The sequence below is a fragment of the Otolemur garnettii genome, unplaced genomic scaffold (assembly GCF_000181295.1).
Source record: "Otolemur garnettii isolate 467f Iridium unplaced genomic scaffold, OtoGar3 scaffold00027, whole genome shotgun sequence".
Classification (NCBI taxonomy): domain Eukaryota; kingdom Metazoa; phylum Chordata; class Mammalia; order Primates; family Galagidae; genus Otolemur; species Otolemur garnettii.
The window spans coordinates 7,966,991-7,990,819 of record NW_003852422.1 but is presented as its reverse complement, the minus strand read 5'-3'; the positions used below and the strand labels follow the sequence as shown (position 1 = coordinate 7,990,819).

General features: G+C 40.1%; 1 protein-coding gene across 1 annotated transcript in view; it reads left to right on the top strand.

The window, feature by feature from the left end:
- Window positions 1-23,829, top strand: part of DOK6 (docking protein 6) — a 338,799-nt gene that overhangs the window by 182,992 nt on the left and 131,978 nt on the right. The window contains exon 4 of the mRNA XM_003788404.2: window positions 21,543-21,662. Within this exon, the coding sequence (XP_003788452.1) occupies window positions 21,543-21,662 (120 nt within the window). The remainder of the gene's footprint in view (window positions 1-21,542; window positions 21,663-23,829) is intronic.

Here is a 23,829-nt window from a genome sequence, read left to right as displayed (position 1 = left end):
GCTTGGCCTGCGTTCAACAAGAACGAAAGAAAACTGAAGTTTTTCACAAATTTAAGCCTCTTCGTTTCTTAAATGTTCAGTGATATTTTGGGAAAAAAAATCTATCACAAATTATCATTCCCAGTGAAGGGAACTGGCTCCTGCTATTCAATGAGAATTAACTTTTATGCAAGAATAAGAAGTTCTAGAGATTTGCTGTAAAACATTTCATATAAAGTTAGCATTTTTTTTGTACACTAAAAATTTTGTTAAGAGGTGAGATCCCATGTTAAGTGCTACCACAATAAAAAAAAATAGGTGAGATTAAACAAGAACAATTTGAAAAAGAATGAGAAGGAAGGTAGATTTGCCTTATTTGATTTCCAAATATACTACAAAACTATGGCTCTGAAAATGATACTTTGGGAGTACAGAAATTAACAGATAGACAGTGACAAAGAAGGACAAGTCCAGAAAAGTTTCATGATTATTTGGGAACTTAGTTAATGATGTATGTTAGGAAAATCTGTTAGTTTTTCCCTTAAATATTAATCTGTAATTTATTTAGGCACAGAATTCTAGATTGCTAATAATTTAATAATGATCATTTACCCTGTCATTTTGGAGACAATTCTTCACTGTACTCCTGTTTCTAATGTTGCAGCTGAGAAAACTAAAACATTAGTTTTAGTAATAAATTAATAAATTAATAAATTTAGTAGGTGACCCTTTCAGGGAAATAGACTTTTCTCTCACTGAAAGATTTCTGAATCCACACTTTATTTTTGATAGTCTAAAAAAGCACATGATTCCTGCCCTTCAGTTATTGGAAATTTTAATTTTTTTAATACTGTCTCTCTGATAATTTCCCCTTTTCTTTTTCTCAGTCCACTAATTGTGTAACTTCTACTAATTATCTATGAGAACACCTTGATAGAGAGGCTACTTGTTTTTTTATGTATTATCTTTTAACTCAGCCTGTGTGTTTTACTTTCTATAAAATATTACTAATCCCAATTTTTTTTTGTCTTCCAATCCTTTCATTTTCTTTTTAACTACTGCTGTTATTTTACTTACAGTTTCCCAGTACCCATTCTATTTCCTCCTTCTTTCACCAAAGCCCTCACCAAAGGTGTGGTCTTCATATAAAATGCTCTTAGCCATCCATACTACATAAACCTTCTTTTAAGAAGCAGCCCTAAACTCTGCGGAAAGATGTATACAGCACATCATTGATAAAGGATTCTCTCCCCTACTTTATAGAGAAACAGAAGTCATTCTTATATCCTGCTTCCCCATAAACTACACAAACATCTGCACCCCCAAACACACACACATACAGCCTCTTGTTAACAACAGGGGACCCAAAAAAACTATCAATACCTTGACCAATAGTTAATACACTTGACAGTGTCACTACCTTATTGCAGCACCAAGAATCTTTTCTACTTTTTATCCCAAGTCTGATCCAGTGGCTTCCTCAAAACTGGATTCTTCCCATGAGATTTGCGATAGGTCAGATTTTCTGCACTTTTTCCAGACCTCATCCCTGTTTCTCCCTTTGATATTCCTCACCTTCATAGCCCCACTGCTCTCTCCTCCTCAGGGAATCCCACACCACCTCCCCTGACTTGGCCTCATCAGCCTCCAAGCACTTGCCTGCACTCTGTCCTCACAAAGCTGATTAATAAATATTGTTTCTGACCGCCATTTGTTAAATGAAGTTAATATTATAAGCCTGAAAGGAGTGTGAATAGAAAGAGGTAGAATTCAAAATAATAACAGCTGGGGAAAAAAGCCCCTGAATTAAAGAAAGACTTATGTTTTCAAGAGTTAACATCAAGCAAACAAGCAGACACGTTATGGTGAATGTGCAAAATAATAATCAACATCATCATCCTCATAAAGCAACCCTCTAAAAATCAAACTATTCCTAGTGAAAAGACAGAATATATAGATGATTCAATATTAGCAACAACAGACAGAAGATGCTAGAAAAATATTTTCAAAAAGCTGGAGAAAAATAACTGTCAAGATAAATCAACCCTTGAGTGTAATGGGAGAAAGAAAGATGTTTTCAGAAATATAAAACTGAAGGAAATTGGCTGAAAGAGTGGCTCATGTGTATAATCGTGTCACTCTGGGAGGCCAAGACAGGTGGATTGCGTGAGCTCAGGAGTTCAAGACCAGCCTTAGCAAGAGTGAGACTCCATCTCCACTAAAAATTAAAAAAAAAAAAAAATTAGCCTGGTAAAGTGGCACATGCCTGTAGTCCCAGTTACTTGGGAGTCTGAGGGAAGAGGATCTCTTGAGCCCAGGAGTTGAGTTTGAGTTGCTGTGAGCTCTGATGATGCCACTGCACTCTACCTGGAAGCACAGAGCCAAAAGGAAGGAAAGAAGGAGGGAGAGAGGGAGGGAGGGAGGATTAACCTAGGCCTTTATAGAAAAGAGGACAAAAATATACCCTTTAGGAAGAGGAAATAAGAGCAGAAAGGAAGAGGACCAAAATGGCACTGGGGAGGCAAAGTCTGAGGTTTAGGGTGGAGGTGCTGGAATCAGCCAAGCTGTGCAACTTATGGTAAATTATCTGACCTTTCTGTGCCTTGGTTTCTACATCTGTTAAGTAGAAATAGAAATAATAATACCATTTACACTGTAGGTTTGTTGCTGACACATAGTTTGATAAATGTTGCCTAAAAATAAGTGCATTGCTAAATTAATTTTTTAAAGTAACATTGACATAAATAAGATGCTAAGACTTTTTTTTGCAGTTTTTGGTCCAGGCTGGGTTTGAACCTGCCACCTCTGATATATGGGGCCAGTGCCCTACTCCTTTGAGCCACAGGCACCACCCAAGACTTTAAAAACAATGTACTTAAAATAAGGCATAAACATAATGTTGGACATTATGTGGTATAAAAGTAAAAGGAAATCTGATTCTTCAAAGATCATGGAATTTTTCTTCGACATGGAAAAGGGAGACAGTAGAAAGAGCAGTTCCCTCGGTTTCCAGGCCTGCAGCACCAGTGTCCCTGGAACTGATCAGAAATGCGCATCTCAGGCCCCACCCCAGAGCGCCAGAATCAGAAATTCGGGGCTGCGCCCCAGGGGAACCAGTGTAACAACCTCCAGATGCACAGTGAAGTCTGCCATGGTCTGGTAGAGAAGATAGCAAAGGAGGAGAGAAAGAAAGTGAGGAGAAGTGGAAAACTCAAAGTGAAATGGCCAATAGAGCTCCAAGTAAATACAAATAAATACATACCTGTTTTTCTAAGATACCTCAAATTGGATTTAAAGATCTAGTTGTATATTTTTTACAAGATAAACACACATAAGACAAAGACCCAGATTGACAGAAAGTAGAAGGACAGTTAAGATGAATCAGGTGTGGTTGAAGTGTTATTTCCAGTTACTGCCGGCCTTTATTGGTGAGAATATTAAACCTCCCTCTCCATTAACTTGCTGCTGTCCATGGAACCTGGAGCAGTGACGTACACCTCATCTGAATTTTAACACCTGACCTGGGTCTGCCTTTGCTTTAATCCCCTTTGGCCCGAGACTGGGATAGAGGCCCCCATTCTGCCTGGTCCCGGAATGAGCACACCTGCTACCGAGTTGAAGCTGGCCCACATCCAACAGGGCGGCGGCAAGAAAGAAGCAGTTTTGTTAGGGAACTCCTCTGAGATTGCAAGGCTGTTTCTTACCACAGCATAATTTAAGTGAAAGTTGGCTGATACAGAAAAATATAACAGACATGAGCTAGCCAAAGAAAGGTGGCACACAAGTCATAGAATGATACTTTTGAAATTAAAGCATTTATTAGAAATGGAGTCTAATAATCGTCTGCTTTTAGAGACCTAACAAAACAGTTTCAAAATAAAATGATATGCTGGTAGGGTGGGACCTGTGGCTCAAAGGAGTAGGGCGCAGACCCCATATGCTGGAAGTGACAGGTTCAAACCCAGCCCCAGCCAAAAACTGCAAAAATAAATAAATAAATAAATAAATAAATAATAAATAAAATGATATGCTGGTAACTTTACAAGGGAGGAAGTGGCCAAGGAAATTGGCCACCCACTTGACAGATTTTCACTTATGTCTTTAATAATTTTGGAATTAGGTTTGGATTCTGTAAAACCTAAGATATAATATTAAATACTAAAGTATATTTTCGTGATTGACAGCATAGACTGTGGAGCTGGATTTCTTCCTCTGATTCTTACATCTTCACGTGCTGTGTGCATTATTTGTCAGTTACTTTAAACTCTTGAGCTCCAGTGATAGTCCCTGTAAAACTGGGAAATTGTCATAATAGTGACTATCCCACCAGGCAGCCGGGATGCTTCCATGAGGTAATGCATGCAATGTAAACCTCTTAGAACAGTCCTGGCACACGGTAAATGTTTTTATAAAAATAACTATTGTTGTCATGTTTTGAATGTTGACAGCAACTATCACTGCTATTATTATTATTGTGTAAGCCTATGTCATTTCAAAGCAGCTTGAAAAAGACACCAAAGTCAAGAATTCCCTTTTATTCACTTATTCTCCTGATCAAAAAATAAGGCATCCCTCTGCTTCCTTAATTCTGCTACTTATGATACCGGACTTTCAGGTTCTTGGTCTCGGTGATTTGAAGAATAAATCCGCAGACCACAGATCAGTGGCAAGACAGAATTTGTTTACAGAAAAGAATACAAAAACACTAGTTTCTGGTAGGGAGAGAAAACCCTCGTTGGGAGAGAAAAGCTCTCTCCATTTTTCTCTCTGCATCTCTCTCTGTTTAGTGGTATATAGAGGTGCATGGGTTCCTTCTATATGAGGCCAGGAAATGAATGGACACAGTCCCTTCCTCTGGGGTAAGGTGAATGAACGTACTAATGAATGAAGGGAGTTCCTTTCCGTGGGGCGAGGTGAATGAATGTACTAATGAATGGACACAGTCCATTCACAGAACTGAGGCCTAGGAAACTTACATGAAATTGACCTAGGCATAGAAAATGGGGGTTCCTTATTTACTCATAAGTGCAAAGGGTAGGAGACACCAAGGTGCCGCTGTCTCTCCAGCAGTTGTCCGGTCCCTTTGGCTGCTGGAGCCTCTGGTGGGGGAGGGAGGCTCCCCCCTGCCCTTGCCTACGCTCCAGCCGGCTGGTTCCTCTGCCGGCTGCCGGGGCACCAACACAGCTAAGGCGGAGGCGGCGGGTCCTCTGCCCGGCTCCACCGAGCTGGCTGGGGCCCCACCTGTCCTGTATCATTTTTATCAGCCCATAACAGCTCCCTGTATTCCTTCATTTATTTCATAAATGGAAACAAATCTTTGTCTGGTGTTTTTGCCTCCGTATTTCAGAATACAGAACAAGCTAATATAGAGAAACTCAAAACTCTTTATTTTTGTCTCTATAACTTTCTTTCCCCGGGAAGGAAGAGTTAATTGGTAGCTGGTTTTTAAATGTTTCATTCCTGTCCATATTCCTAGGCCATAACTTGGAGCAGCTATAAAGATGAGCCTGCAAGTAATAATTAAAGTCTGTTCTCCCCACCTGGGATGCTGCAGACTCCGCCTTAACAGTTACAACACGAGTTCCCTTAAGAAGGATGTTGTATTCTGCTCTAAACATTTGAAAATACACTAAAATCAGATACAGACAGCTAGAAAATTTTCTCATACCCTGCAATCAAATGGTAGAAGTATGTAAACATTTGATGACTGCTGATTTTGCTGCCCCTGAATCTTCAAGGTCACGGGTCTCTGGCGCCCCTGTGTAGGAATTCGCCGTGTGTGTTCTCTGCTGCGCCATTATAACCTTCTTGGACGAAGGATGCTATCTGGGCCCTCTGACCTGCTCTTGAGGAGCAAGCAGCATTTCAGTCTTTTCTATTACTTAAGATGATTTAAAAAGTAATTACTGTCCACACCCACACGCAATCTTACAGAGACTCACAGCCAATTATTAAAACAATAGCATCCATTAGAAAAAGATAAAATGACCAACAAAGTTCAAAAGAGAAAGGATACATTCTGTCGTTTTGCAAAAGGAATAACACATCATGTGTGTCTGCACCATAGATTTCTTTATGTTTTTATTTCGGAATTAATCCCTTGGGAAAGTGGCCATTGTTCACATTTACCAACTGATTCCAGTTAATTAAACAGCCTGAAATAAAATCAAGGGCACTGCGGGCGCACAGGTTGTTAAATGTGGTGATGAGAAGGGAGGATCAGGACGGCAGAAACATACATTGACTCATGTTTTATAGCCATAAAATGCGTTTTGGAATGTTTTAGAAAAAGGCTAAAAGGAACATGAGTCTGAGTTGACCTGCAATTATTTGCCAGGACACTATCACTCTGAACAGTGGATAAATGCTAGGTACTAAATATTATTTGATGGCAATCTGAAATCCCGTTATGTTTTAATGGTTGTAAAACTGCTCAATCTGTTGAGGCAGATGACGCAGGCGTGTCCCCCAGCTTTGCAACAAGAGAAGACGCCCCTGATGTTCCTAGGGCACATTTCACTGAAGACCACCACCCGTTCGGGAAGGCTGCAGTGCCCGTCAGGAACAAAGAGGGTCCCGATGCCCCCCTCCCTGAAGACAGCTCTGCTCTCTTTCGAGTTAGTTTCTACACTTCTGAAACACACCCCACGCATGGCAGCCCAGGATGTGCGGATTTTGTTCCTGAGGACACAGACTTTAGTCGATTGCTAAATGTGTTACCTTTTATATGAAGAAAAGTAGAATACAAGTGTATCTGTGCATATTTATCCAAGTAAGAGTTGATGCACCTAAGATTTCCAAGAACTCGTATATTTTCCCTCCAAATCTCTCGTGTTTGTTTTGTGTGTTAGTATGAGATATTCACTATTTTTTTTTTTTTAGATTGGTCTTAACACAACTACTGAAATGATTTCACGTTTCCGTTTCACGCTAATCCATTCAGCGGAAGTTGAACACTCTGGAGTTTCCACACTGACCTCACAGGACAGGCCTTCTTCCTCCTAGTGTGGAGACTCGACTCACCTGTGCCGTGTGTTCTTAGGTTCGGGTTACGCTTTCCACTGAGGTCAGCGCAGATGAGAGGGTCTGAAGAGGGGGAGTGGCTTGTCAGAGAATTATCATGCTGCTGTCGCAGCTCCTCCAGGCTGCACGACAAAGGCGCCACAGGCTGGGTGTCTCCAGGACAGAAACACATTCGCACAGCCTGGAGGCCAGAAAGCGGGAGACAAGAAGAGCAGAGGCGTCTCTGGTTCAAAGTCGCCGTCAGTTCTCAGTGTCCTGCGCCCAACTCAGACCCGAGGGCTCACAGCAGAGGGGGGGCCCCCCTCCCACCTTCCGGAGCCTCTGGTGCAGGGGTCCTCAAACTTTTTAAACAGGGGACCAGTTCACTGTCCCTCAGACCGTTGGAGGGCCAGACTGCGGGCCCTGGGATGAGTACACCGGGCGGCTGGATAAATGTCCTAGGCGGGTGGCATGTGGCCCACGGGCCGTAGTTTGAGGACGCCTGCTTGAGTTTTGAGAAAAAGGATAGAGGAAATGTGGCCAGCACCGCGTGGTTGGCCGGCATTGCTGCCTCCCTGGACACCCAGGGTCTCCATGGCGGGGTCTCTTCTGCCACGTGGACCTTGTGAGCCCTCGGGAATGGAAGGCCACATCCCACCGCGCTGACGGTCTGCTGACTGCTCCCAGCATCACACTGAGGCATCCAGGGCCTTCCACCGCAGCGGTCACGCCGCCAGCTCTCACCCCGCGCACCCCCCGAGGCCTCCACAGCGTCCACCCGGCGCTTCCTCTGGCCTCCCACCAGTGCTGCTGTTCTTCTCCTCTCAGTCCCCTCAGCTTCGTCAAGTCACGAACACATGTGAGCACGTCCACCCTGGGACTGCACAGCAGCCTCCGTCCCCTGCAGACAGCCGCCCGCCCCTGCGCACAGAAGCCCCTTGGCCTGAGGGCGGGAGAGGGAGCTTCCTGCCTTCTCTTTGGAAATCACAGACGGAGAGGCTGCAGGAGGCCCCCAGATGCCAAATCTGTGCTCAGATAATTACCTTTAATTTCTGCTGTTGCTGTTTTGTTTACTTCCGCATATATGTGAGAAGAAATTACAACCAGGAGAGGCAACTAGCCTGTCCCCAGCCTCTAATTTTAGCGATTTGGGCGGACCGGATGGCTCCCTAGGAAGTCACAGAATGTGAGGACTTCGAGTACCTGGTGTTGGAAGTAGTAGCTTCAGCTGAATCCCAGCACAGAGGACAAACCCCAGTCAGCTACATGATGAACTTTACCTTATTAGAGTTTCTTTGGTTTGAAACACATGACATAATATTACATTTCCGATTTACTCCTTTCATAAGCTGCTTATTTTTAAAAGGGTGACTAGTCAACAAATTCATGTTTAAGTATAATATTATGTGCTGTTGAAATTGGGGCACAGAAATAATATTAAAAAGAATGAAAATTATAAAGTGCTAATGCTTTAAAATTTTATATTATTTTCAGGATCTAGTATTTACAATTCTTATACTTTTCAACTTAAATATTCAGTTGGTTTATTTACACTAATTCTGTATTTTGTTTTCAAATCATTACTAAGAAAAAATTTTTCCAACCTATTATAAGTACTTTCCTCCAAATATGTGTTATCTTTATTTTCAATGAATGGAAAGTTAATCTGAACATAATAATTTGTTATATGCTGTCATTTTGACATTGGACTTTGAAGAGCCATCTTTACGAGCTATACAATATTTATGATCATGTAAATAGAACATGTAAATCTTAATGATCATCTTCATGCAAATTATCATAAGAATTATAGTTTTTATGCTTTCATTAATTATGTTTTAACATCAGTGGAATGTGGACTTTCTTCTTTTATTGATACATGATTAGAATGAAAGAAGAATTCCAATTTGTGTAATGGTCAAAACCGCCAATGGTATTATTCTTAGAAATAAACAAAGATAATTGTTATTTTCATCCCGGGTATTAAGTATAGGGAATATTCACACTGTAGGCACTTACTGTTTTTCAAACTGCATATTTGAAAGGAAATGTGGAAAATATTTTATTTTATTTACTCTTATTTCAAGATATTTAGGGGATACAATGGCTTTTTGTTCATGGCTGAATTGTATAGTGCTGAAGTCAGGGCTTGCAGTGGAGTTGTCACTGGATTTGTCTGCTGTGTCCCCAGGCAGGTTTCTGTCCCGCAGTGCCTTTTCTAAGTCTTCAGTAGTGATATCACTGCTCCACGGCTGTGTACGCCCCTCATTTTGCTCCAACTATCAGTGGGAACGTGTGGTATTTGTTTTCCATTCCTGAGACTCTTTACTTAGGATAATTGTCTCCTGTTCCATCCAAGGTGCTATAAAAGACATCTTTTTTTTTTTTTTGTCTTTAAGTCATAACTGTGTACATGGATGCATTTATGGGGTTCAGTGTACTGATTTGATATATAATGTAAAATGCTGACATTGAACTGATTAACACATCCGTCACAATTATACTCCTTAAATAGTTTTGAAATGTACCATGGCATCATGCAGATTAGGTGGGGTCCCCCAAATACCCTCCCTCCTTCTGCCTCTCCCCTCCCTTCCCCTCCAGCTCCTCTTCCCTTCTACTTTGTGGACTAGAGTTGTTTTGCCATTCCTATGAGTGTGTAGGTGATTATGTATTGATTTCATAGTAATATTAAGTACATTGGATACTTTTTTTTCGTTCTTGACATATTTTACTTAGAAGAATATATTACAGCTCCATCCAGGTCAACATAGAAGATGTGAAATCTCCATCTTTTCTATGGCTGCATAGTATTTTATTCCTTTTTATGGCTGAGTAGTACTCAATTATGTGCACACACACACACGCATGCACGCACACACATCTGCATTTTCTTTATCCACTCACACACACACACACACACACTCTCTCTCTGCATTTTCCTTCTCCACTCATCAGTTGATGGTCACCTAGGTTGATTTCTTATTTTGCAACTGTGAATTGTGCTGTGATAAATGTTCAGGTGCAGCTGTCTTTGCAATATAATGATTTATTTTCTTTTCCTTTGGGTAGATGCCCAGTAGTGGGATTGTTGGATGGAATGGTAGGTCTACCTTTAGTTCTTTGAAAAACCTCCTTATATTTTTCCATACAGTTTGTGCTAGTTTAAATTCCCACCAAAGTATATAAACATTCACTTTTCACCTCATCCGTGCCAACATCTGTTGTGTTTTGATTTTTTAATGATGGCCATTCTGACAGGGATAAGATGGTTTATCATTACGAGTTAACTTGCATTTCCACAGTGACATTAAGTTTGTCTTTTGCCCACTTCTTGATAGTTCTTTTTTTCTTGCTCATTTGTTTGAATTCTTTGTAATGTCGGATATCATGAAAGCATTCTGGGTTTTATTGAATGCTTTTTGTGTATCTATAGAGATGATAATTTTTTTGCTTCTGTTTATGTTGTAAGTCGTATTTGATTCTTATATTTGCATTACATAGTCTTAGGGAGATTGTTCATTCTGGATTCTTTTTTCTACATTTTTTACTAACTACGTTAATTCAAAAGCTTTGTCATCAGGCTCTTAAATTCCTTCTGCTTAGTCTAGTCTGTTGTTAAATTTCTATCCTATTTTGAAATGTCCTAAATAACTCTTCATTTCTATAAATTTAGTTGTATTCTTTTTCTTTTATTATCCATATCCTTAGTGAATTTTTCATACATGACTTTTTTTGGCTTTGCTGTATGGGTTTTTAAGTTTCTTATTCAATCCCCTTGAACTTACCTGCCATCCATAGTTTGAATTTCATAGCTGGCATTTCAGCAGTTTTCCTTATTGGAAAATTGTTGAAGGACCATTCTGATCCCTTGGAGGGGTCAAAACATCATCCTGTTTCTTTGTGTTGCCAGAATTCTTTTTTTTTTCTCTTAACAATTTTTTATTAAGTCATAACTATATGCCTTAATGCATTTATGGGGTACAATGTGCTGATTTTATATACAATTTGGAATGCTTACATCAAACTGGTTAACATAGCCTTCACCTCATGTAATTATTGTGTTAAGACATTGATACTCTTAATAGATTTGACATGTACCCTTGCAATATGCAGCATAGATGAGGTTCCACCAACCACCCTCCCAAGGCACTGGAACTACAGGCTCCTGCCACATCGCCCAGCTGTTTTTAGAGACGAGGTCTCACACTGGCTCAGGCTAGTCTTGAACCTGTGAGCTCAGAAAATCCACCCACCTTGGCCTCCCAAAGTGCTAGGATTACAGGCATGGGCCACTGTGCCCGGGCAATTCTTTTTTAATAAAAACGTAAAACTAAAATAAAATTAGTGAAGAAATGTTAGGTATGTAGCTACAAACTGTTTTTCTCAATTACATCTTGAGTCTGCAGAATGGCTCTGTCATCACTGACATCAGGAATTTGGATGGATAGGAGCACCATTTTGTTATTATATTACCTTATCAATGATGTTTTCACATAGTGAGACTCAAAAAATATTCATTGAATGGGTTGGATGATATGAGATGCAAGGCATGGAATAAATGAGACGACAGAAGTCAGTGATGACCCCAGAATCTTTAAGATTGATTGTGTGAGAAATAATCACCCACTGACAACTCAGGAGACTGACACCCGCCTGCAGGCAGCAGGAGACTCCCAGACTGTGCACTAGGCATGAGCCCCCCAGTGAGGACTTCCTCTGCAGCAGTGACGAAATGTATTCTTCTCTTGGAAATAAGTCTGCCTATCTGCAGGCTCCACCTTCATCAGCAGGAGCCCCAGAAGATGCTGTGCTCCCAGAAAGGGCCTCCCATCCCTCCTTCCCTTCAGTTCTCATGATGTCGCTGCAGCATCAGCACCGCGCTATCCACACAAACCTCAGCCAGCCCTTGGTCTGTATCCACGCCAGCACTGCCTTCACACTCCTGGTCATCTTTCTTCTCCAGAATCTAATCGTCATGGGACCCTACATGGTCCCATTAGCTCCTTCTCTCTCCCCTGCACCAATCCTGATACCTTGTCCTTGTGCCCCTAGACGTCATTACCACACCAAATTATCTATCAGATTCTTCATCTCATTTCTCTCTCTAGTGAACGCATTGATGCCAGACACTTCTCTTCTTCCCTTTATAAAAAAAATAAATAAAACTTTGAGATTGAGTTGTCTATATTTAGCTATATGAACAGGAACCTAATTACTGTGTCTTTTCTCTCCTAAATTCTCTTGTACCTTTTCAAGCATTTTTTTCTTCCTACCAGTCTTATAAGAACTTTTCTTATTAGGGTAACTAATACTCTGCAGGTTGGAAATCTTGTAGTCATTTTCCAGAACTCATTTTACTTGAGCTGTGCTATCATTTAGAGTAGTCAGCCACTCTCTCCTGGAAATGTTTTTTCATCTTCGCTTTCAGAATATTGTATTCTTTTTTTTTTTAGGTAGTGTCACTCTATCAGCCTGGGTAGAGTGCCAAGGCATCATAGCTCACAGCACCCTCAAACTCCTAGGTTCAAGCAATCCTCTTGACTCAGCCTCCCAAATAGCTGGGGCTATAGGGGCCTTCCACAATGCCTGGCTAATTTTTCTACTTTTAGTAGAGACAGAGTCTTGCTCTTGCTCAGGCTGGTCTTGAACTCCTGAGTTCAGGCAGTCCACCTGCCTCAGCCTCCCCGAGTGCTGGGATTAACAGGTGTGAGCCACTGTGCCCTCCTCCCCCCACACCTTTGGTTTCTTCTTCCTCGACATCTATTACTTCTCAGTCACCTTTCCTGTTTGCATTGCAGATCTCTAACTGGGCAGGTGTCCCAGGTCACAGCCCTTAAGTGTCTTCTTTTTTCTACCTACTCAGACTTCTTGGGGATCTCATCTGGTTTCACGGCTTTAAATGGAATCTGTATGCTGTTGACTCCCACATTTACAAATCCAATCTGCATTTCACTCCCGGACTTCAGGCTCAGATAGCCAACTGCCTACTCATCTATCCACCTCAACAACACATCTAAATTGAGCTCTTACTATTTTTCCTTTAAATTTTCTGCTCTCACGGTTCTCATCGTTTCACAACATGGCACATCTCTTTTTCCAGTTGCACAAACCAGAAAACTTTGCATTCATTTTGAATTTCCCTCTTTCCCTCACACCCCACTTGCAAATCTTGTAGACTTTCCTGAATATGTCCCAGATGTAAATGGTCCTGCACCACTGGTCTCCTCGTACTGTTAATGGCACCAGGCCACCCCATCCCTTTCCCTGTCGTCCATCTCCACTGCCTCTCTCTGGCCTCCGACTTCTTTGTTTCATGACAACAGTTATCTTCAGGCTTGTGTCAATGCCTCTTAATCAGTGTTCAACTGAGTCTCCCTCCCTTAGGCATCTTGTAGTTTATTTTTTTTATTTCTGTTAACTTTGTCTTTATTTTCCCTACTTCATTCCTAAAGCTGTTCTACTTTTTTAATTTCTTCAACTTTGGGGGTCCGTTTCCATTCTTAGTTTTTGAATTTTGTTGCAAGTTCATATTTTATACCCTCAAATACTTGTTGGAAAATGTCCAGTTATTTTTGGACTATACTCTTACAGTGTTTTTCTGCTTCATGTTATTTTGGTGGACCAAGGTGCAGAGAGAGACAGTTTCATTAATTTATTTGAATTTGTGTGAATTTTCCTATCTTGAATTTCTGCAATAATTATCTATAGACTTTTATTTTCTTTGTTGATTTGTATCATATTGGGATTTTTATAATAGTCCCAGTTGGTGATTAGCTGGATTTGACTATTGTACAATGCAATACTTCAAAGCATGACGTTGCATGAGATAAATACATATAATTCTATGTCAATTTTTAAAAATTAAAAATTTGAAAATGCATTTCAAAACATGACTACTTAACCAATAATACAGTTTGTAGTTAAGGGTTTATCAATGAAAACAAAGAGAGTCTTAGCTTCCTGCAGCCCTTTTATGTCATTTTCACAAAGCCCAAGGTGTGTAGTAGAGTTTCGTTTGTTTGCTTTGGTGATGGGATTTTTGTTTGTTCTCTAATACAGTAGCACTCTTTTTGCTTAGATGCCCCCAAATTCTGTACTTCTTCTTCTTTTCCCCTCCACCGCCCAGTTGCTAAGGGCTGTTTTCTTCCTTCTCTTTTGCCTTGTTTTCTTCTCAGAAGATGCAACTGGAAGGTGTACCCATCTACACCCTTAACTCACAGGGCGAGCCCTTCTCATGTGGGAGGTCAAGGACCCCAAGATGAAAGATTATTCCCAGGCGTGAAACAAAAGAAAAACAGAATCTTGGTTCTGTGTGGGCAATGTGGTCTTTATTACACCTGGGTGTAGGGAGAGTGAAATTCCTGACTGGGAAAGACTTCCACACTTGGGCTATAGCAGATGGGGATTTAAAACAGTGGTTCTCAACCTTCCTAATGCCACAGCCCTTTAATACAGTTCCTGTGGGTCACGACTCACAGGTTGAGAACTGCTGATTCAAAGGGTCAGTGGGGTAGAGATTGGCACATTCACTATTTCCTGGGTGGAAAATGCACTGGGCGGGTCAGTTCTACCTGGGTGGATCATTACATTCGACCCTATCCCCGTGACCCCAACCCTTCACACCACAGGTCCCTTGAAATCCTTTCCACATACATCTTGCGATCACTCAGTACATTCTTGGTATTTTCAGATTGCAGGTGGATCCTGCCTTTTTGGCGGCTGTTCCAATTCTCCCGTAGACCCCTTGGCCAGCAGTTTTCCTCCGACTTTCCTGCTATTCTTTTTGGTTGGTCTTCACCAGTTTAGCCTTCTCTCTTTTGAGATTTTTTTTTTCCCTTCCATGTTAGCAATGAGGAAATTCCTTTAAATTCTTATGCTCCAAGCAGATGTAATCACACCCTGTTTTATATATATATATTTTTTTTTTTTTTTTTTTTTTTTTTCCTTGTAGGTCATATCCTGTTGAATTGATTTGCTTGACTGAAAGTTTTTCTGTTAGAGAGGAATAGAATACTGGGATTTTGTATTTGTTCTACTATTCTGCCGATGTAACTAATTACCAGACACATCAGATGAAAACAGAACAGATTTATACTCTTACAGTTCTGAAAGGCAGAAGTTCACCATCAGCCCTCAGCAGGCAAAAGTCAACATATTGACAAGGCTGTGGTCCTTTGGGAGGCTAGGAGAATGGTTTTATGCTCAGGCTTCGTGGTGGTGTTGGCCAAATTCAGCTCCATGCTTAATATGAACTTTCATCAAAACGTTTTTGTCATAAATTTGGCTATGTAGAGAGAAACAGTTTCAGAGCTCTGCACTGTTTTAGACTTTAGGTTTTGATGAGCATGTCCTTGGCAACATTCTCGTGTTCCAACAAATAGCTTCCCTGCTGTGTTCCAACAAATAGCTTCCCTGCTGTGTGTTCCCCTTCCACCCTCACTGGAGAGTAGCACAGAGAGGAACTGCATTCTGGGTCTTCTGAGATGGTGGCTAAGATTACGTCTCAGCATGGAACCTCTTCCTGAAAAAAAGTCACCTGCTCGATAAGCATATTCTGGTGAGGAGCCTAAAACTTATGCGATCAAATTTTCTGTTGGCATCTTGTAAGAATTCCACAGATCAGAAAGCATTTGACCCAATACTGTCTTCCCTCACAGAAACACACTCATTCTCCAAAGTGAGTTTCCAGGTTGTTGCAAAGGATCCTTTTTAATCCTGTTTCCTTGTAACACATGGCACCATCGTTTTCAGAGCATTTATAGGTATTCGTTTCTGTTCTTTCTTATTTTCTCTGGATTGTTTTAAGCTCTTCTGCAATTTGCTAACCTCCATATGAAAGCATTTTGCAATAAATTCTTGTCAAGTAAAAGAGCAGCACATTGGCTGCTGTTAACCACTGCTATTGGTCGCTCGTTACTTTGGCGAATGGGCAGGGCAGCTTTTTATTTGGCCATGTCCGAAAACCTCCTCTCACTCCTCTGACCCACAGAAGGAGAGAAGGAGGCAGAATAAGCATTTCTATACTAAGTCCAAAAATGTGATATTTCAACCTGCTGTTAAATCAAGGAAAACAAGTTATGAGTATCAGCATAAAAGATGCATTGGGGTGGTAACTCATTTCCTCGGCTCTCAGTTGACCTTTTCTAAGATTCTGCTGCCATATCTATGTAGAAAATAAAAACCCAAACAAGTGTTTGTCACAAATAGAATCAAAAAGAATTTATGGAAGAAGTCCATGTTGGCATAAATATTCCTAATGTGGTTAAAAGAGAAAGGAGGGCTAATAAAACAAGAAACCTTTTTTGAATGGGTGATTTTTAATCATGACTAAAGTTCAATTGAGAACCAAGTCTGACACTGCACCCTTTCACTTCCTAATCAAATGCCTGGACAGGCCAGCTGTGTCCTGCAGAACTTACAAGCTCCTCTTAAATGGAGACCAATAGAGGCTTCAAAACAACCCACAAGAGACTACTTGCCAAATTATTTGCATTTTGTTCTAGAATTTGTCTCTAATTTTGGAGAATTAAGTGAAAAGTACATATATGTGTTATATATAAAACATACACTTACTTATTCCACATTTATTTCTTAGATTTCATGTACAGGTGCTCTTCCAGACTGTAGGGTGACTAAATCAAGTGAGTCTTCTGTACTCCAGTTTCTTAAAGTATATTGGCTAAAAAAGGCAGAAAAATAACTTAGTGATATTAAGGGCTTTGATAGAATTGTGTACAGAGTGTTATGAAAATGTGCAGGAAAAAATGTCACATCCAAGCATGAGTCTGAAGAGGTCATATCTGAACCCAAGTTTTAAAGGACTTCTAGGCTTGAGCAAGTTTTGTGGAAGGGAGCGAAGGAGGGGGCTTTCCATAGCAAGGAACTAAATACCCTTCGAAGGAAGCTCATTCTTCCCCCAGCTTTACAGTTACCAATTCTGCAAATATTACTTCAATGGAAAAAGCTTTTTTCCAGTACTCAAAATGGAGATACATTGTTTTGATCTTTGCTAAAGCAAATGTTTAGGTTTTAGCTACTTTCTTATCTTCTTACTACATAAAAAGTGAGGGGAAAACAAGAGGCCATAGAATATCAGCAAGGTCAGTTAAGAAGAAAGTCACTGCCAATTTTCAAGAAAGCATCATCAAGATGCCTTATATTTTAATAGCACTATAACTTTTAAATGACAACGAGAGAAAGCTTTATATTGTCTCAATAATACTCTATAAGGGAAACATTTTTCTTCACTTCAAAGCAAAGCATGTATTTGACATAAATTAATACAGAAACAACCTTTATCACCAAACCACAGGAAATCTGCACAGAAGATAAGAATTAGATATAATCAAGAATGAATGGTTATGCTAAAGGCTAAACAGGGCTATTTTAATAATAATAATTTTTATTAATAAAAGCTAAATCCAGTGAGGGCTAGCTACATGATTTATCATTTTCACACAAAAATAGTCTTGCCGACATCTTACAATGAAGCGCCGTGAAACTGACGCAGTGCTATTTTTAAGTCTCCATGTGATTTTGTAGATACTGAATTGTCTGGGTATGTGATGAAAACGTCTTCACTCTCTTCAACTGTAGCACATTCTGCATCATTTAACTTCGATATCATTATCCTAGGGACTACACGTGGTGAAAGCAATAAAGTTGGACTCTCACCATTTAGTCAATAGGTATTAACTAAGAGCCTTCTATGGAAAGACCCTCTTTCTGGTTCAAAGGGCGTTAGCCTTAGTGTACCCAGAATTATAGAAGGAAAGATGGAAACAAACTTAAACCCAGAGAGAAGCCATCCATCCCTAACTAGATTTCTACTTTGCAGTATCCTCATTTCCCCTCCATTAAAAAAACCCAACTGTCACCAAATTCAATCATTTAGTTTAATCTCTTATCTCCATTTGTCTTGTGATTTCCAAGCATCTTTCAATTTTCATTTTGGAAATTACCAAATTTCTTCATTTACTTAATTTTATATAGTATAATGCAAACATTATTTGGGTTTCTGTTCTATAGAAAAAGAAATTTTATTTGCATAAATTTTGAACATAACTGCAAGCTATTTGAAAATAAAAAACATGTTAATAAAAAAGCACTTCCATCATGAAGAGAAAAGCAGAAAACTGTATAGGACGTTTTGATGTATTTATTCCTTCCTAAGGAAATTTAATTATTTGCACACGATGCGTACACCAAAATGTTTGAAAGACAGATGAAGAAAGGCACTGAGTCTACGGAAAAATAAATGTTTAAAGTCCAGTGAGTTCTGATTATCATATTTTTATTTAACCTCAGTTCTGTATAAAACAAAATAAAGATAAAAAGTTCAGAGAAAAACATTAACTAAATAATGATAGGGCAAAACATTAGCATACAATAAAACATCAAAAGATGTCATTCAGTACATAGAGCTCACCTAGGAAAGGACAAGCGTAAATTGTAATATTGGAAAGGTGACTGTCAAAAACAGCTTTGCAAACCTTTCTAAAACCAAAGCTTTGCGTAATTCTCAAATGAATTCAAGCTAACTCAGCAGAACCGTTACATCGTGTGTACAGAGTACAAAGGTTTGTACTTTTCAGATGAAAGTTTAGGAATGATCTGATTGAGCCAAATACTAGAAAATCATGAAGAGAATAGACTGTCTGCTGTCTCTCAGATGTTTCTGTGTGAACTCAGAGCTGTCCCCAGCTTGATATAGGTCACTCCTGCTATCCTGCGTCCTCCTGATGTCCCAGACATCTTCCTCTGCCCTTCCAACACACACACAGTCACAGACATGTGAACTCACACATACACACTCAGCCACACTCATATGCACACATAAACTCACTCACACACACTGCTATGCACGTCATCCGCTTACACACATGTCATCATTTACTTCCTGCCTGTCCTGCAGGCACCTGTTCTGGTACCTTCCATCCTGCCACAGTTCCCCAGTTCTTCCTCGGCGAGGCCACAGCCCCCCAGAGCACCATGTGGCAGACCCCCTGGCATATCCCACCAGCCTCTAAGATTAATAAGAGCAGTGCGGTTTTCACATAGCCTCCTCACACAGGGCCTGGCTTATATGGACTAACAAAAATAAATTAATAAAAACGAAGGACCAACTAGAGCAAAACTCAGTGGCATTCAATAGGCGGGGAGAGAAGAATGGGCTGGGAAAATTCCCAGCCAACGAGCACATTGTGTGGGTATCCTGCACACTGTCTGGGACAAGGATACCCCTGGAACCCCAACTTGATCCACAACAAAGCAAACTATGTAACCAAAAGGGATGTACCCCTATGACAGTATGAAACTTTATAAAAAAAAAAAAAAAGAGAAGTGAGTCCTCGATGATACCTGAATTGCAGGGACTCTTGGTAACTTTGGCACTCATCTGCCACTGCACTACTAACTGCTGAAGCCCGGGGGGTTTCTCCCACTGGCTGCGGAGACATCTTAACCTGCTGTCAGGTAAAGCCCAGGAATCCCTCTCACTGCACTGACGGAAGATGTCTCTGGGTCTGGCCTGACAGAAATTCCACGTTTTGTACTGCTTGAGAGCATCAGCCCCAGGTCCATGGAAGCCCTTTATATCTGATTGCTTTCTGCGTTTCATTAACCCAGGGAGCTAGTGCAGAGAGGGACTGAATGAGATCCTGAACCTCTGCGTGTGCTCTGACTCACTACTTAAAGAGAAAATTATTTTCAGTATATGTTTTTGTTGCTGCTGTAAAAATTTTTATGAAGCCTGGCATTTTCTCACTAGAAGGGTTTTGGGGTTTTGAATTTTATTTATTTATTTATTTATTTATTTATTTATTTGAGAAAGCGGTGAGCCTCAGCAGGGTACGGTGTTATATTAGTAGCCTCGTGGTTGGAAAAAATTATTTTCTTGGTTCCTAAGGAAATGGCCAACCAGCCAGTCACAGCCCTCTGACTCTCCTGAAGCAAGGGAGCCATGCTGTCCTGAGACCCTACCTGATCCTGGACCTGGGCTGGTGATGTGACTTGCAGCACTCAGCGTCTGGTCCCTGAACGGTGGAAACTGTGCCTCTTACAAAGAAAATGACTGTGATCACTGGACATCTGAAATATTATTTTTAGTAGAATGGTACTCTATGGGAGGGGGGGCTACATGTTCTTTTTTTCTTGATTTATCTAACAGTATCATTAATGGTCTTGATAAATCCAGAAACAAACGACAAATCTGCCTGACATCTCACTGATGACATGGTGGGAAAACAGCATGACCAGGCTCAGGAAGAAACGTCACCCAGACATGCTGGTGTCGCCAGCAGGGAGAGCTGTTTGCATTCAAATCTCAGATGGGCAGAAAACTTGTCACAGATAACTTTTTATGGGGAGTTTAAAATGCCAAGGCAAAGGTTGGAATGTCATCTACAGAAAACAACAAGGGGTCTGCAGGGAATCTGTATCACACTGTCCCAGTGCGGATTTATGCTACGTGAGGAATCAGAACTTGAACTTCCCTGGGCAGGTGTCAGGGGGAAGCTCTTACCCAACTTCTGTATGGTAATGATGGAGCTTGGCCTGAAATATGAAACCTCATATTCTTTTCAACTGTCTGCCCAGTAAAATAACTAGAAGACCTGGGTTCTAACTCTGTTTTCTTGCTGACCACTGACAGGATATGTTGACACAGGGATAACGCTCCCCTTTAGCCACCTCCTTCACCCAGAGCATGTATTAGAGTCTAATCCATTTATGTTATAAAAGCCTGTAGAAGCTTTAGATGCCCAGGATTCTGCGTAGATGTTAAGATCTTCTAATGTTTCAAGGGAAGAGAAAAAGAAACGTGTAAATATAGAATAGTTAGGAGGTGATCATAGTAAAAGGAGTAATGATCTAATGTCTTAGGTAATTGATATTTGCCAGAGAGGAAAAATGTTTAAAGACCCTACTCCCAAGTTTTTAAGGGAGTATAGCCCACTTTCTGATGTTTACAGAAAAAAAGCTATCACATTCTTGAGCTGATCTGTGATCCGTTACAGTTCAGAGTGGCTTGGGGGCCATACCTTCAACTCCAGTAATCCAGGCAAATCTCATCACACTGAGGAAACCGTTCATTTTCTTAATCTAATCTGACCTTTTTAACTCTTCACTTACATCTCTTTCCATTGTCCATTTAGTTATTCTATCTTGTACATTGACAGATAAAATTGTGTGCATTTCCCGAGTGCAACATGATGTATGTACACACTGTAGAATGACTAAACCTGGCTATTTTTATAGCTAATTTTTCTCCAAAAACAAAATCAATCTAAAATCTACTAGATGAGAAGCAAGTATTGTCAGACTATGGTGTTTAAATAAGGTAAAGTAGCACAGAATAATTTAAAAACATTTTTGAATATTTGTCAAATAGTGGGGAATAAGTTTAGGGACTTTCCTTCACTTTCTAAATGTAGTATTCAATTGTGGTTTTAAGGCAGATTTTTAACCCCTGCCAATTAGGTGGGAGCATGGTTCAGGGAGCATCCTTCCCCATCCTCTATATGGTAATGATGGAGCTGATGGTGTGTGGTTGTTTTCAGAGCTGGAGGCCGAGGAGTGGTGCAAACACCTGTGCATGGAGTGCCTGGGGACCCGGCTCAATGACATCAGCCTCGGGGAGCCCGACCTTCTGGCAGCGGGAGTGCAACGGGAACAGAATGGTAAGTGTGGGCTTGCTCCTGTCACTGTAAGTTACGCTAAAAGTTGTAGATCCTTGAGACTGGAAAGGATCTCAGATATATTTTAGAATGATACATTTTTTTAATCCAGGTTATTAAGAAACTTTTCTTAAGATGATGTGGCCAATACAGAAAACGCAAAGGTACAACCCAGGGCTCTGGCTTCTTGCCTGTGACATTGTCGTACATCCAAATGAATAATCAGTTCACTCACTGGCTAGAAGGCTTCTATTTTCCTCTTTGGGAGTTGTTGCAGATTTAGAGTCTCTATGAGCAACTTTGGCTTATCAGGTTATCAGTAGCTTTTAGGGCATTTGGCTAATACTTCTAGGAAGAAATTATAATGGATAAAATGTCAGGGTTTCCCAAAATTGAGGCTTATATACTAACATTGTTTACTTCATTATAGTCAAATGTAACAGGCATTTTCATGTCTCTTCACAGTTTACGCTGCTTGTTCTTGATAACACCTCTAAATATGAAATAGTAATGTATTTACTGAACAGTGTGCAAGTTGATTGCAAGCTCATTTTTCTCTATTTTTAGAAATAATTATCATCACCACAAGATGTTCAGAAACTATTTAATGTTATGAATTTGTGATGATCTGTCTTTGGAAAGGCTGAGGGATATTAGTGAAACTGGACAGTTTTGATTAGAAATAAATTCTGGAATTATCTATAGATCATAAAGTAGACAGCACAGGTAAAGCTGCACTCTGATCACACGTGATGGTCATAAACAATGTCGGTAACAGCCACTGTAATCTAACAACCCATTAAAGCGCTAGATTCGGTTTGTTGCTGAAATGAAAAAACAAGTATTTTCCAGCTTACTGATTGTGAACATGTATAGGTAACAAACATTGCTTCCTTTTGACATTTTAGAAAGTCACAGAAAATGTTTTTCTGGCTTGGTTTGGTATTCCAGTTCCTCCTCACACACTCTCAGAGTTCCATCTCTGATCTGATTTCTGAGGGCCGTGCGAAGCACAGAACATGGGTAATCAAGCTGTTAAAGTCTATGCTGCCCATTCACAGTTTAGCAAAGAAGGGACAAACTCTTGCTGTAAGGATTGGTTGAGTACTACGTCAAGAAGATACGGAAAAGGTGGATCAATTCAGCTCGTGGGTAGAAACATGGTGGCTGCTCTGTTAGTGTGGCGGGTACACTGTTTACTTTCAGGGCTTGGAGTTACTAGTTTTCTGTTTAAGGATATAATGTATCTCTTTGGATTATTATAATTTTATTTCTAATTTGATAATGTTAATGTAATTTTATGGAATATAATGGCCAAAGTTTAATATGGGTTTTTTTTAGGATCGGCCAAACAGGCTATTAAATGTCAGAGCTACACAAAAGCATAAAGTTTATTTTTTTAAAAGGGGGGATACAACAAAGAAAACACCACTTCTTGGTACAGACTAAGATTTCTAATCATCCAGCCTGGATGGTCGTCTCCTTCAGGACTGGTAATTTTCTTGAAGCCCAGCCTCTGCCCTAGACAGTCTAACTACTTATTTTAGTTAAAGTGTGCAGAGAAAGCATTCATTGTTTTAGCTAGATAATTAAAGTTGTTAAAAGTAGCACTGACTCTTAAAGCTGTCATTTCATTGACGTTCTCTCTCTATTCCAGACTCTTCAAGCATGGCACCTTTTAAAACAAACAAAACCATCAGTTCCAAATCCATGTTTGAAGTTGTTAATATGTACAGATGGAATGAGTCCTTAATGAAAGATGTGTCATTAGAGGTTCAATTTTTTAAAGATATTTTAGTATTAAATCATGTAATTCATTCTCCATGAGAAATAGTATTTTATTATTTTGTCATTCACACAACTGAATTTAGTTTACACTTTCTCTGCTAAGAGATCAGATGCATATGTGCAGAATTGATGTCATCAATTACATTAATGTGGCTTGTGGTGATCTTGTGGTGTTAATATTAAAAAAAAAATTGCACTGCTCATCTTGACCACGACATTTTTGACGTTGAAAATTGCTACTTCTCCCTAGCATTTTCCGGACTCTTCAGCCAGCTTGGTCTTATTTGCTCTGAGACTAGCTAAGAATAGTTATTTATGCAAATAATTTTTTTTTTTGAGACAGAGCCTCAAGCTGTCCCCCTGGGTAGAGTGCCGTGGCATA